The sequence below is a fragment of the Bubalus bubalis genome, chromosome 10 (genome assembly GCF_019923935.1).
Source record: "Bubalus bubalis isolate 160015118507 breed Murrah chromosome 10, NDDB_SH_1, whole genome shotgun sequence".
NCBI lineage: Eukaryota > Metazoa > Chordata > Mammalia > Artiodactyla > Bovidae > Bubalus > Bubalus bubalis.
Window position 1 is genome coordinate 29,922,674 of NC_059166.1, and position 16,008 is coordinate 29,938,681.

Consider the following 16,008-nt stretch of genomic DNA (forward strand, 5'->3'; position numbering starts at 1 on the left):
TTCTGTACTCTATCCTCAGCAATTATTTTCTTCTCATGATGCCAAGCATATCTGAACAATATCTGCAATGGAGCAGACTCACTCACTTAATAAAAGTGCAAAACCATTGGCTCCAGTAAGAGTCAGGACGGATCAGATATGCCTTTATGTTTCTAGTTTTCATCAACTAAGAACAAATGACCTCCTTTTACATGTGGCTGAAGTATTACGCAAAGAAAGATCTAATTTGTGCTTTTTAAATGCTTTTGGAGTCATCAAGACCAGAAGGAAATTGTATTAAGATTTGAAGTCCAAATTCAACCCTTATTCTTCATCTGAACGAATTTCCCTTTGCCCTGGCTCTTCTAGAATGGCTGTAGATTTATGAACGTGGGAAAAGAAAGAAATAAAGAATAACAGTGTTTAAAAATAAATTTTGTTTTTCACAAAATTAATCCCATTTTACGGTGTGTATTTTAGTGAAAATTCTTTTGGGTGACTTACCGTTTGTCAAGCGATCAAACAAGAAAATGTCAAAGTCCCACATTCCCACTTTGGAGAGCATGTGCTGAAAAGGCAAACAAAAAACACCACTCAGATGAATCATATTGGAGACCCAAACATTTACTTTGAGACACAGTGAATTAAAGAATTAAACAGTTGAAAATAGTAGCCTACTACTATCTATGTACAACTGGTTTGTAGTAAAACAAATCTTACTCCACTCCCTAATAATCACAGTGTTGAAGGGACAGGTTCCGGAATCAGACTGCCACATCCCATGACAGCCGCATGTCTTACTGGCTGTGGTACCGTGGGTAAATTGCTTAGCCTCTCTGTACTTCAGTTTTCTAATACATTACCATATGCAAAATAGATAGCCAATGGTAATTTGCTGTATGATTCAGGGAACTCAAACCCCTAGAGTGGGGGGATGGGAAGGGAGGTGGGAGGGAGGTGTAAGTGGGAGGGACCATCACCCATTATACCTATGGCTGATTCATGTTGATGTTTGGCAGAAACCAACACAATGCTGTAAAGCAATTATCTAAAAAGAAAAAAAATTAAAAAAAGAAAACTATAGCTGATAATACTATTGCTTTGGAGGGCTGTTGTGAAGATTAAATAAGGCAATATATGTAAAGAGCTTAGAGCAGTGCATGTACATAGTATAGCACACAAGATAGATACAATTTTAACAGCCAAAATTGTAGTTAAAATTTTAAAATTGTAAAATTGTTAAAATTGTAGTTTTATAGTCTCTACTTAGGGGAGGAGGTTTACAGTAAAGTTAAAAAAAAAAAGAAATCCAGATGATTGATGAGCATATTACTCTGCTCAGTGTGGACTAAATGTGAAATTAACCACTGTTACAGACAGGAAACTGAAGCGTGGGCAATTGAAAATATTGGGTAATTTAAAGACCTATCGTCCAATTCAGACTTATTGTCCTACTGAATAATCTTCCATTGTATGAATTATACCACGCTTCGTTTATCCATTCATTTCCTGGCACACATATGGGTTGTTTCCTCCTTTTGGGTCTTGTGAATAATGTTGCTATGAGTGTAGGTGTACAAATATCTGATTCAGTCCCTGTTTTCAAACCTTTGGTTATGTCTTTTTTTTCTTTGTGCTGTGCAGCATTTGGGATCTTATTAATAGTTCCCTGATCAGGGATCAAACCCATGCCCCTTGCTTTGGGAGCACAGAGTCTTAGCCACTGGCCCACCTTTCTTTTGAGCAATACCTCCTGCTTAGAGTTAGATGGTGTCAGAGTTGCAGTCGCTGACTCTTCCCTCACTGTGGCTCCAGTGGCTGCCTTCCTTTCTTCTCATGGGCTCTGCTTCCGCTAAGGACCAGCTCTTTCCCCACCTCCCGTTGAGTGGTCTCCCTGTGTCTTATGATAAAATCCAAAGGCCTCATAATGGCACACAAAGACTTCACAACAGCATCAGGAAATAAAGGGACAGTAGGTTTTGGGTGAAGTCCAGTTTAAGTGCTCTTTTAATACAGGTAACCCAATTCTAAAGGCAGAGCTAAAATTTGATCTCTGATATCCCGATTTCCAGCCTGTTGGTTCTTCCTACATCTCAGTGTCGTCTTTCTTGGGAGATGGCTGCTGAGAGGCGTGGCATCCATGAGAACGCTGTCAGATGCTCCAGTGCTGGGAGCTTAGCTTTGCTCTCCTTCTGGAGCTTCTCTGGTGGCTCAGAGAGTAAAGAAGCTGCCTGCAAGGCAGGAGCCTTGGGTTTGATCCTTGGGTAAGAAAGATCTCCTGGAGAAGGGAATGGCTACCCACTTCACTATTCTTTCCTGGCTCCTGCCTTGCAGGCAGATTCTTTACACTCTGAGCCACCAGAGTGGATTGCAAAGACCCCATGGACTGCAGCCCACCAGGCTTCTCTGTCTATGAGATTTTTCCAGACAAGGATACTGGAGTGGGTTGCCATTTCCTTCTCCAGGAAATTTTCCCAACCCAGGGATCGAAACCAGGTCTCCTGCACTGCAGGCAGATTCTTTACCAACTGAGCTACAAGGGAAACCCTTGTTTTTCTAAGTGTTGTGCAAAAATGTTTTGCACATTTATAAAAATAAAAATAGCTAGCATGTGCTAGATATGAGTCTATTAAGCACATAAACATGCTTTACTTTATTTAGTCTTTGTGCCACCCCTATGAGGAGAGTGCTTCTATTAACCTCACTTTATATTAATATATAAGGGAAAAGCCCAGATGTGTTGAGTAAGTGTTGAGAGGCACAGAGCTCCTCAGGGCCCCGAAGTAGGACTTAAAGTGAGGTGCTACCAGTGGAGGTAGGGGAGGTGGGAGGGTGGGGGGAGGCACACCCTCTCAGCCACTGGGCTGGTATGAAGCGACCGAGGGGTAACTAGCTCACCCTTGCTTGTCCAAGGTAGTCTTCATCCAACAGGTGGAGAGGGGCTTGCGGTATGATTCCACGAAGCAGCCTTGATGCATGGAAGTATCTCTGAAAGCTTAACAGTCTTTTCACCTTTTTCTTGGTGCCAATTTCCCCTGAGTGTGTTGTATCTGTGGAAAGCAATCAAATTCCGAAGTTATACATTTAAAAAGCCCCATTTTCTCCACTCTGTAAAAATAGAGTGCATTATAAAGGAGAGAATCCCAAGAGATGCTCTCAACGCTTTCTTAAATAGAGACCATGTAACTCTGCATTTGAAATTCTTCTAGAACAAGAAGGATATTTCTGATATGTTACATTCATTAAAAGGAGATATTTCTGACTAATTTTGGAAGACATGAATGTGAATTAAAAACCTCATTTTCTTATTAACAACGTTAGTAAACTTAGTAAATTTACACACTTCTGTATGCATTTAAAGAACAGTTATGCTTTTTTATTCTTCTATACTGGAATGGAGGTTCCAGAATTTAGAATAGGTTCTCATCCTACAAGCTCTGTAGTCTGATGAAATCCTTCACCTGAATTAGAAGAGTTGAGAATACACTAGCTTGGACACGAGGAAAGGTTTCCTAATGTCCCAGGAACATAGCAGCAAAGGAATTAAAACTCTCAGCAAAAGAGTGACCTAGATTCTCATGACATGAAGCAAAAAGGGTGTTTATTTTCTGATAGAGTATATTCTCTTTCACTGGTGGCCATAAAAATCTGATCCTGTCAGTAGAGATATTTTAATACTTCTGTCACATGTGCCTTTTAAAACTTGACTGTTGACTGTCCAGAAATACCCCAAGCACATTATTTGAATGTCTGTCAAGGTAGGTTTCATCTCAGATGAAATTCAATGAATCACTCAGCCACATGAGTGATGTCTGCTGCCAAATTTAGATCTGGAGTCAACTGAATGGTCCTAGTAGGAAAACATACAGTTCATACATAAAGAAATTTTGGTTCCTCTCATGCCTCTTCCCATGTCCCCTTTTCCTCTATAGAACTCAAATTCACAGTGGATATTGGAAGAGAGGAATAGATGGAAAATGACCCTTTTACAATGTGGCTCTCCCCAAGGTCAGGGAATGACCAAAATCAGAAAGTTACTTGGGTTTATTATGCATGCAAAGACTTAACTCAGGGCACACAACACCCACTGCTTTTTGGAAATGCCACCTGATTAAAATTCTTTTTTTTTTTTCAATTGGTTTTAGATTTCATGTGTGGGGAGATGTAAATAAGACCATAAGGAGATAAGAGCAGTAAACTGAAGTTGGGAGCTTAGGCGCACATCAATATTAAATGTGGGCTCAGTTCTACTCATAGGTTCTCACTCATTTCTGTTTATCAATCAAAGTACAAGTTAAAGTGGTTCATTAGTTAAAAAATGTTTGAGGCAATTCTCTGATGGTCCAGTGGTTGGGATTTGGCATTTTCACTGGCAAGGTCTGGGGTTGATCCCTGGTTGGGGAAATAAGATCCTGCAATGAGTAGAATGAGGCCACAAAAAAAATGTTTTGAGTGTTACTAAATGTTACTAAGGGACAGGCACTGTTCCAGATGCTTGGTGAGATCTTTCAGTTCTAGGTCCTCTAGTGAGCAAAACAAAGACCCCCATCTACAAGAAGCTTGCATTCTAGCCAAGGGAGATAGAAAATAAGCAATAAACAAAAAAGAAGTAATTTATAAAAATGGATTAGAAGCTGGTATGTGCAATGGGGGAAGAAAGGAAAGCAAGGGACAAAGGATCAGGAGTTCTGTGTTGGGATAGTCAAGGTTGCCCTCATTAGAGGCTATGATTTGATCAAAACTTGGAGTACATGAAGGAGCTGACCAAGCAGGTATCTGGGGAAAAGTCTTTCTTACAGAGGGACCAGCTCAACTAATTCCAAAGTGGGAGTGAGGCTGGGATGCTGGCATGTAGAGAGAGAGAAAAAGAGGAGAAAGAGATGCGTTCATAGAGCAAAGTGGAGGTGTGTGTGAGAATTTTACTCTGAAAGCCATTGTAACAACTTGGGCTCTACTCTCAGTAAAACATGGAACCACTGCAAAGTTTTGAGAGGAAGAGTAATATGGAAACACAGCATTTAAAAAGGGTCACCGTGGCCTCTGTATTAAGAAAAGATTGTAGCAGCAAACTTTTGATGCAGAGATCTGTTACGGGGCTACTGGAATAATCTTGGCAAGAAATGATGGTCTGGTTAGACCATAGGGGTAGCCATGGAGAGAGTTGACATGGGGGGATCCTGAATACATTTTGAATGTATTTTCAAGTTTTTGGCCTGAATAACTGGGGGAATGGAGCTGCCATCATCTGAGATGGGGAAGGCTGCAGATGGAACAGGTGTGGGGTGGATTTCAGCTTGATACGTGTTGAATTTGGACGTCTATTGGAAATTCAGGTGAAGATGTCTAGTAGAAATAAGTGGATATAAAATCCAGAGCTTGGGGGAGAAGACTGGGCTTGAGAAATACATTTGGGAGTGGTCAGATGAGATTAACCTAGAGACTGTGAGCGCAGCACTCTCAGTCAAGTTCATTGAACTGTGCCCTTAAACAAGCACATTTTGTGGTGTGCTTATAAGCAACAATATCCAGTAGCTACAAGCACATTTAGCATGCACATTTTGTTATTTAAATAGAATTTATCGCTAAAAGGAGCCAGATAACCTTGGTACAATGTGTGAACCTAAGACTGGGGCAGGCAGAGTACAAGACGAACTGTAACTTCTTGTAATGCCAGAAAATAAGGCAAAGTTCAAAAATGACGGGCTCGTAGAAAAATGACAGAGGAGACAATGTGAAGGGGGTCTTTCTGAGCAAATATGCGAAAATTTGAAACTCAGCATGAATAACAGGAGAGTGGATTATAGATCACTGACTAAAAAAAAAAGACTCCACCAGCCCATAGTAAGGATGTGAGTAAATCAGTAAATAAGGGAAGAGAAAGCTCTGACCAATAAGGTGGAAGAAACAATGAGTTATTAGTAATAGCAACCTTTATAGTAATAACTGATTCAGGCCAAAATCATTAATAGATAATAAAATTAAGTACAAGTTTAAAAAGCAACAGGATAATTACATAGTATCAAAGTATCTTTTCACAGGTGACATTAATCCGAAAGGAAAACATGGACAGTTTTCTAGTGGACAAAGGTATAGGAGGTACCATCTTCACTAACTATTCAACTTTAGCATCACTTGTCATAGGAGAAGCCGATATCTTACTCTGCCTGACATAATTCACTGAGGACACAACATCACCTGTGCAGTGGTCCTGCCCCAAGGTACATCCCACCCCTCAAAAGAGGTAACATCAGAAAAACCCAAACTGAAGCATATTCTTCAAGTAAACAATCTGTCCGAACTCTTTTAAAAAATTAATTGATTGGAGAATAACTGATTTGCAATATTGTGTTGGCTTTTGCCATACAGCAACACAAATCAGCCACAGGTATATATATGCCTCTGCTTAAACCCTTAAAAAATATCAACTTCATAAAAGACAAAGAGAACCCAGGTATTGTTTCATAATAATGGATACACAGATAACAGTGTGCTTAATGCAATGCACGGCTCTGAACTGGATCCTGGACCAAAAAAAAAAAAAATTCCATAAATGACATTAGTAGGACAATTTGTAAAACTGGGATATGGACTTCTATATGAGATAATAATACCCTATCTATAAATGCCTTGACTTTGACAATTGAACTGTGGTTACATGGGAGAATCCCTTGTTCTTAGAAAATACATGTTGAAATATTTAGGGATAAAGGGGCATGATGTGTACAACAAATTCTCAAGTGATTATGAAGAAAGCAGCGAGGCAAATGAAGCAAGATACAACTGGTGCATCTGGGTAAAGCGACTATGAAGGTTCTTTGTTCCATTTGCACAAATTCCCTATAATTCTGATGTTATTATATAATAAAGAGTCTAAGAAGAGAAAGAATGGGAAGGGAGAAATCTGACATAATGACATGGAGTATATTCAGCTCTCAAGGAGTTTTGCCACGTTTGGGAGCAAAGAAATGTGATATTTCTATATAGAACTATATAGAATGAAATCAAGTGTGTCGGTAAATAAATGAAATTAATTATTTCTGTGTTACGTATAAACCTGAAAGGAAATATCCATATGGTGGTCTATTCCTTTTTTTGGTAGTCTATGAAAATCCTCCCATTCTAAAATACTAGAAGAAAATCTCCCTTGTGGCTGATAGCATGCCTGTGTTTACATAACATAATCAGAAGCAAACAATTTAAGCTTGGATTATGGAAATATGGCACAAACATAGCAAATTGAAATTATGGATTGTTTCTTGGTAAACTTCCATTCACCTTTCCATGTGAGATATTTTAAGCAGATTCATAGCTTGTTACATAGATAATGACAATTGTTATATACAGTAAATACAGGTGATAACAGATAATTTCTGGTCACCAAAATTATCATTTTGACTAAAATATTGCTAATCTCCTGTTGCTATGAGCTGAGAAGCCATTTTTGCCTTAAAGAAAAGAGGAAAACAGCAAGACTCTCTCATTTTTTTACCCTTGTAGTCAAAATGGTGATAGTCTATTAACATGACAATGTGGATCTCTTTCAATTTTTATTTTCATTTTTGATTTTTTTGTTCTTGATTTTTATTTTGAAAATATTATGTTAAAAATAAAATATCTTAATTACTGAATTATTTGGTACCTTCTAAAATTTTGCAACTGAAGTAAGGGCCTCACTTGCCCCAGCCTAGTTTTGGCCCTGTCTTGCATCTTTGCAGCAGAAGCTCAAATAATGTGAAAAATGTTAAATATTAAAATAAATCTATACATAAAACCTTCTCATAGTTAATTTTTTATGGTAGTGTGTAGGTTAAAAAATACATTAATAGCATATAACATCATTCATCATGAGAGTGTCAAAGTTTTGGAATCATTTGGTTTAATGTGTATTCTTTATTTGTGCAAATTCTTACTTACTGTCTGAGATGGGCAGGTAGGTATCTGCCAAGATACAGTATTTGTTGGTGGCCAATATTTTCTAAAATACAAAGGCATGTCATAAGTATCCATATAGCACTGTTCTCTGGGTTGTTCTTTAATATATGAGAGAATAATTCAGAAGTGATACTGGGTGAACATTTATGAAAATGATAACGTTTCATTTTCTTACATGAGGACATTCATAAAGCTAAATGAAAAAAACTTTAAGGTAGCTCTCTTGAAGAGATTCAATAATGAAAGAAAATAAATTTATTTTAAAATAATGTTAATAACTTATTTATCAACTGTCATTTAGGGAGCACTTTGTGCTGTGAGATAATAGAATAAAAAACTAGGATATAAACTGAAGGTATAGTAGGGAGAAAAAATTCATATAAAGAACAACCTATGAATAAATCACCATGCTGTATAATAATCCTAGGCATTGGCTTTGGAAGCGTTGATATGTGTTATACTGTTATTAAATAAGCCCTGACACATTTGTTTCCAAAAGGACTTTCAGTGAGTAGCATATTTTTGTTTTGATTATTAGGAGTACAGTGATAGGCATTTCTGGACAGAAATTTAAATGATTGGCTAAGCTAAATTTGGAAGATAGCTTCATTAAAATCAGGCTTCCCTGGTGGCTCAGATGGTAGGTAGAGAATCTGCCTGCAGTGCAGGACAACCTAGGATCCCTAGGTTGAGAAGATACCTTGGAGAAGGGAACAGCAACCCACTCCAGGATTCTTGCCTGAAGAATCCCCATGGACAGAGGAGCCTGGCAGGCTACAGTCCATGGGGTCGCAAGGAGTTGGACACAACACTTTCAGTTAAAATCAGCTTGCAAAATTTTAAAGAATCTTAACAAAGTGTGTAATAATAAAATACTGGGTTTATTTAATACTTTTATAGAATTAAAAAACTTGATTTAAAGGCATTCACAGCTATCCTAATGGTGCTTTCTGTTTGGATTTTGTAGTTTAAAGGGCTATGGGTCCCCATATTCTCATTTGGAAGTTACAAAACATTGCTCCAGAAGGCCTCACTGCCTCATCTATGTACGCATTGACTCTGACTGTGAAAGTCGTTTTCTGCTTGCTTGTTCTCTTACAAATTTCACAAATTGTACATATTAACACATTTCTGCACTATTTAGACACTAATTTTAGGGTTATGAAGTTTATATTGGCACTGCTTATATGGTAATTTTCAAATTTCACAAGCTGGGATTGGCTTAAGTGCAAAAAATGTTAATAAAAATTATTTTCATTTTGAGTACTTTCTCTATGGCATCTTCTCTTTACAGGGGCTGATACATTTTGGTACTAGGAGAAATCTTAAACCTAGAAATAATATCTGGGGTTAAAGAAAAGCTGTAAGTTCACCTATATGATGAGGGTGTTTCTGTCAACTGTACACATAGTTCCTCCAACAATGTCTGTATCTACTATTAAGTTTAAAAAGCCCATTTGGGTTTTCCACACCATCTTACAGAAAAACTTGAACGACCTTTTTGGCCAATCCAATATTTCCAGAATTTGAATAATTAGTAATTGGTACAGAGGTAGCTCAGGTGGTTCTGAGAACAAAGAATGCTTTATGTTTAAGTGGGAACTTGCTTCTAGCAAACATGGAGACTTGACTTCATAAATTTAACATCAATACTTTCAGAGCACTAATTCTACTGAATATTTAAAATAATATTATTAATAAATTACATAATCTGATAATTATTGTACTAATAAGTGAGAAATAGATTTAAGGGCCTAGATCTGATAGATAGAGTGCCTGATGAACTATGGAATGAGGTTCGTGACATTGTACAGGAGACAGGGATCAAGACTATTCCCAAAGAAAAGAAATGCAAAAAAGCAAAATGGCTGTCTGAGGAGGCCTTACAAATAGCTGTGAAAAGAAGAGAAGTGAAAAAGGAGAAAAGGAAAGATATAAACATCTGAATGCAGAGTTCCAAAGAATAGCAAGAAGAGATAAGAAAGCCTTCTTCAGCGATCAATGCAAAGAAATAGAGGAAAACAACAGAATGGGAAAGACTAGGGATCTCTTCAAGAAAATCAGAGATACCAAAGGAACATTTCATGCAAAGATGAGCTCGATAAAGGACAGAAATGGTATGGATCTAACAGAAGCAGAAGATATTAAGAAAGGATGGCAAGAATACACAGAAGAACTGTACAAAAAAGATCTTCCTGACCCAGATAATCACGATGGTGTGATCACTGACCTAGAGCCAGACATCCTAGAATGTGAAGTCAAGTGGGCCTTAGAAAGCATCACTACGAACAAAGCTAATGGAGGTGATAGAATTCCAGTTGAGCTATTCCAAATCCTGAAAGATGATGCTGTGAAAGTGCTGCACTCAATATGCCAGCAACTTTGGAAAACTCAGCAGTGGCCACAGGACTGGAAAAGGTCAGTTTTCATTCCAATCCCAAAGAAAGGCAATGCCAAAGAATGCTCCTGCACAATTGCACTCATCTCACACGCTAGTAAAATAATGCTCAAAATTCTTCAAGCCAGGCTTCAGCAATATGTGAACCGTGAACTTCCTGATGTTCAAGCTGGTTTTAGAAAAGGCAGAGGAACCAGAGATCAAATTGCCAACATCCTCTGGATCATGGAAAAAGCAAGAGAGTTCCAGAAAAACATCTATTTCTGCTTTATTGACTATGCCAAAGCCTTTGACTGTGTGGATCACAATAAACTGTGGACAATTCTGAAAGAGATGGGAATACCAGAACACGTGATCTGCCTCTTGAAAAATTTGTATGCAGGTCAGGAAGCAACAGTTAGAACTGGACATGGAACAACAGACTGGTTCCAAATAGGAAAAGGAGTTCGTCAAGGCTGTATATTGTCACCCTGTTTATTTAACTTCTATGCAGAGTACATCATGAGAAACGCTGGACTGGAAGAAACACAAGCTGGAATCAAGATTGCCGGGAGAAATATCAGTAAACTCAGATATGCAGATGACACCACCCTTATGGCAGAAAGTGAAGAGGAACTAAAAAGCCTCTTGATGAAAGTGAAAGCAGAGAGTGAAAAATTTGGCTTAAAGCTCAACATTCAGAAAACGAAGATCATGGCATCCGGTCCCACTACTTCATGGGAAATAGATGGGGAAACAGTGGAAACAGTGTCAGACTTTATTTTTCTGGGCTCCAAAATCACTACAGATGGTGACTGCAGCCATGAAATTAAAAGACGCTTGCTCCTTGGAAGGAAAGTTATGACCAACCTAGATAGCATATTCAAAAGCAGAGACATTACTTTGCCAACAAAGGTTCGTCTAGTCAAGGCTATGGTTTTTCCTGTGGTCATGTATGGATGTGAGAGTTGGACTGTGAAGAAGGCTGAGCGCCGAAGAATTGATGCTTTTGAACGGTGGTGTTGGAGAAGACTCTTGAGAGTCCCTTGGACCGCGAGGAGATCCAACCAGTCCATTCTGAAGGAGATCAGCCCTGGGATTTCTTTGGACGGAATGATGCTAAAGCTGAAACTCCAGTACTTTGGCCACCTCATGTGAGGAGTTGACTCATTGGGAAAGACTCTGATGCTGAGAGGGATTGGGGGCAGGAGGAGAAGGGACGACAGAGGATGAGATGCCTGGATGGCATCATTGACTCGATGGACGTGAGTCTGAGTGAACTCTGGGAGTTGGTGATGGACAGGGAGGCCTGGCATGCTGCGATTCATGGGGTCTCGAAGGGTCGGACACGACTGAGCGACTGATCTGATCTGATCTGATAATTATTATATAATTATATAATCACTATGTTATAATAATTATAATGAAATTCCTTGCTGAGTTAGTGGCTATTCAAATACTTTTCATATTCTTCTCTTACAGAATTTTAATATATCTTGTACTAAAGAGATATTGGTATAAACTTATTACTCCTCAAGGTTAGAAACCATCTTATCAAATGTTGTAACTCCTTGTATCTAGTGTATAATCTTGCTAATAATGGAAGCCCCATACAAAGTTTGTTGTTGTAATTTGAATCCATTCTTTCAATTAGTTTATAGAAACATCATTATCAAGTGCCATTTAAAATAACAAGCTGATTTGTAAAGTGTAAGATCCTAAAACTTACATTTATACACTAGCTTTTGAAATCATCTTCTAAACCCCCCACATGCAGTTCCAGAGACCAGGCGCTCCTGCCGCTGCCATTCCTGTGACTGAGCTCCACTAGAACACTGTGCCCTGTGTGATAGCAAATTTACTCTCATTTACACATTTGACTTTCTTACTAGACGGTAAGGTCTCAGAGGCCAGATTCCTGGTAGTTTTCTTTGAAATTTCACATTATCCTGCAGCATATAGGTGTTAAATATATGATGATGGAATTAAATAATTTTGCTGTATCTGTGCTCTAGTTCTGAGCTCAAGAATGATGAGCCTTGGAGAAATCAGGTTGAAATTCTAGTTTGAAATATGTGGTTTTAAAAAAGATGAAAAAAGCTAATTAGTGTGATTTTAGGAGTCCTGAAACACAAATAGCAGGTTTACAGTATAACACTTCTTTTATATAGCCAATTCTCAGCATTTTAGGATTCTGGATTCCTGCAAAGTTGGAAGGTTAGTAGAGTTATCCAGGACAGTAATTTTCTTGAAAACATTCATGAGGGTTTTAAGGCTGAAACAACCTATGCTAAGGTGCAGTTGCCCTATAGATAAAATTTTTAAGTAGACTAATGAAAAAAAACTAGTAAAGAGATAATATGTAGAAAATAATATCAATGTATTTAAAAAATGTATAATGTGGACTTCTAGTTTTCTTGACAAAGTGCTTAATGAGACTAGTGCTCACTTCAACCTACAATTGAAGTATTAAACACTTTAATCTATTTTCATGTGCTTTTAGGAAATTTCATGGGCTTCCCAGGTGGCACTAGTGGTAAAGAGCCCGCCTGTCAATGCAGGAGATGGAAGAGATGTGGGGTGAGTCCCTGGGTTTGGAAGATCCCCTGGAGTAGGAAATGGCAACCTGCTCCAGTGTTCTTGCCTGGAAAATTTCATGGGCAGAGGAGCCTGGTGGGCTACTGTCCATGAAGTCACAAAGAGACAGACATGACTGAGCGACTGAACACACATACACAGCAAATTTCATAATTTATAATTCAGACTGGGCTGTAATGACTTTAGTCAAATCTCAACTTTCATAGATTAGTATCTCTAGACATTAAAGTCTCCATTTCTTCATAAAAGAACCAGATGCCAAGAAATCTTTAAAATATAACAACAATATTATGATATTGATACATGATATATATAGAAAGCCCTAAAGACTCCATCAAAAAACCCTTTGAATAATTTATATTAGTGAAGTTGTCAGATAAAAAATGAATACACAAAGATCTGTTGCCTGTCTATACACTAATAACAAACTATCAGAATGAGAAATTAAGAAAATGATCCCAGATACAATTACATTAAAAAGAATAAAATGCTGAGGAATAAATTTAACCAAGGAGGTGAAAGATCTGTATACTAAAAACTATAAGACATTAATAAAAAAAATTGAAGACAAATAAATGGAAGGATATTCTGTGCTCATCAATTAGAAGAATTAATATTGTAAAAAATTCTACCCAAAATATCCTACAGGTTCAATGCAATTCCTATTAAAATTCCAGTGACATCCTCCATGGAAATAGAGCAAATAATCCAAACATTTTCATGGTACCACAAAAGAACCTAGATAACCAAAACAACCTTGACAAAGAAGAACCAATCTGGAGGCATCACACTGGCTGATTTTAAACTATTTTACAAAGCTATAGTAATTGCATAGTATGATATTGGCATGAAAACAGACAAATAGATCTGTGGAATAGAATAGAGAGCTCAGAAATAAACCCTTCATATATACGGTCAATAAATTTATGACAAAGGAGCTAAAGGTATATAATAGGGAAAAGAGTCTCTTCAATAAATGGTGTCACCATTTGTAACAACATGAATGGACTTTGAGGGCATTATGCTAAGTGAAAAAAGATCAGTCAGAGAACGACAAACGCCATATAATCTCTCTTATATGTGGAATCTAATCTGGGTCATAAATACAGAGAACAGATTGGTGGTTGCCAGAGATAGGGGTAGGGGTGACCAAAATGGATGAAGAGGGTATTAAATATTTTAAAAAGGAGAAGAACAGAAAAGAGAATACTATGTCTATTCTGGTCTTTCAAAAGTCATCAGTGGTCATAAATGACCATATTCATTTATTTTTCCTGTTCATATTACCAGCAGTCAGAAAATGGCACTTGGAAACTAAGGACAAACAAAGACATTACTTGTCCTATAATATCAAGTGTGGAGACTGTCCTCACATGGGTTGATATTTAAGACAAAGTCAGTACAAATGAGCTCTGAAATCCTAGAGCAATTTGATTGAGATAAAATAGAAATGAAATTCCTTAGCATCTGGGGAATTTTCTAAGGTCTTTAACAGGAAAATAAGAAAATCAGTTGTGATATCCAAAAACAAACAAAAATGCATACAACATAACATTAACAATAACAAAATCACCAAAAAATGAGGAAAGGAACAAAAAGAAAACAAGCCTAAACCAAAAGAAAACTCATCATTGCCTTAAAATTGAACTTGAAGTTGGAAAATCAATTTGAGTTAAAAGGAACTAAGTTATTTTAAGTTTCCTAAATGCAGGTTCTGAACAGAGATGTAGTAAAGCCCCATGTCATTAGTTCTTCTATGTACAACAAATACTCACGACTTCTTGATGGCTGTCACTTGAAGAAGAGCTGTGCTTCAACACTGTCATTGAGTGGGAGGAAGTGGAGGAAGAGGAGTTTTTAAGGCAAAGAGAATTGTTTCTCTAGTTCTACTTTTTAACATTTATTTTTTAAATTGCCATTTCTCTTTTATGCTCTTGACAGTGAAGAGAAAACCAATATGGCTGATATGAGTCATAGAATAGAATGAACTCTTTCCTCAGTTCACTGTATCCACACCTGCTGCCTCGCCTTTAGAAAATGTGCTCAGAAAGTGTTTAAGAGGGTCAAAATCCTTGTCCTCCTCAACCATCCAATGAACTGGTTTATGGCAAAATGTGCTGTTTCTAGTCTATTATTTTGCCTACCCCCAAATCCACTTCAACACATGGATTATGAATCTCTAACTTCCAGGGTTCAGGGATAGTTGAAAAACTATTTCCTTTTTGTAAGGAAGGAAAAGCCTTTAAAAATAAGCTCTTAAGATTTCTCTGGGCAACAGAGAGGTTTTTCAAAATCTCAGTTTGAATGAAATTTAAATGAATTAGTAAGCATCAAATTTCTTTAGTTTAAAAGGAGAAATATGTGCCAGGCACAATGTGGTTTTATTGAACTCTCCGGCTTCTCAGTGTTTGAAATGTTTAGCAAATCCCAAGTTTTGAGGGCAATGGTTTGTGGTGAGCAAATTGAGGTGACCAAACTTTCAGTTGATTCTAAGTCTCCAGAGGTTTAAAAACTGTTGCATTAACTCTCTAGTTCCCAGCATATATTTAAAATAAGTGTGGTCTTTTATCGGAGTTAAGTGTTTGAATTGTTATATTTCACTATAAAAATTCCAGATGTGTGTTGTAATATACATCTGCTCCTTGCCGTTCACTCTGTCTGCTCGTTCTACACCCCCACCCCGGGAGAGTGGAGTAATCCTCTGAATGTCTCCAGTTGTCCCCTCCAATGTCTCTCACCTACCACTGACAGATTTATTTCTCAAGCACGACGCCTACCATGTTAGCCCCCCTGCTTCAAATTCTTCAGTGGCTCCCCAATGTCTACATAGTTATATTTATACTATTTTTATGGTATTTATGGTCCTTTACAATGTTGATGCCAACTTATTTTCCCATTTTTATCTCCCACCAGTCCCCTTGCAGATAGATAGGTCTCTGTTCCGGCTGTTTTTTTCCCCTCCCAAGTCCCTCAAGCTTCTGTATGATTCCCACACTTCTCAGCTGATTACTCAATTGATTACTATCTCCATCTATCGAAATGCCATTAACCCTTCAATAGCCCACCTCAAATAATTCCTCCTCACTTCCCAGTCAGATGCATTCAGATCTTCTGTGAGTCCC

General features: G+C 37.7%; 1 protein-coding gene across 3 annotated transcripts in view; it reads right to left on the reverse strand.

Moving 5' to 3' along the window:
• The window catches only part of PDE7B (phosphodiesterase 7B), a 369,290-nt gene that overhangs the window by 52,879 nt on the left and 300,403 nt on the right, over window positions 1–16,008 (reverse strand). For all 3 annotated transcript variants that reach the window (XM_044924196.2, XM_025294489.3, XM_044924195.2), the window contains 2 exons: window positions 2,878–3,029; window positions 484–547 (listed from right to left, as the gene is read on the reverse strand). In XM_044924196.2, the coding sequence (XP_044780131.1) occupies window positions 484–547; window positions 2,878–3,029 (216 nt within the window). The remainder of the gene's footprint in view (window positions 1–483; window positions 548–2,877; window positions 3,030–16,008) is intronic.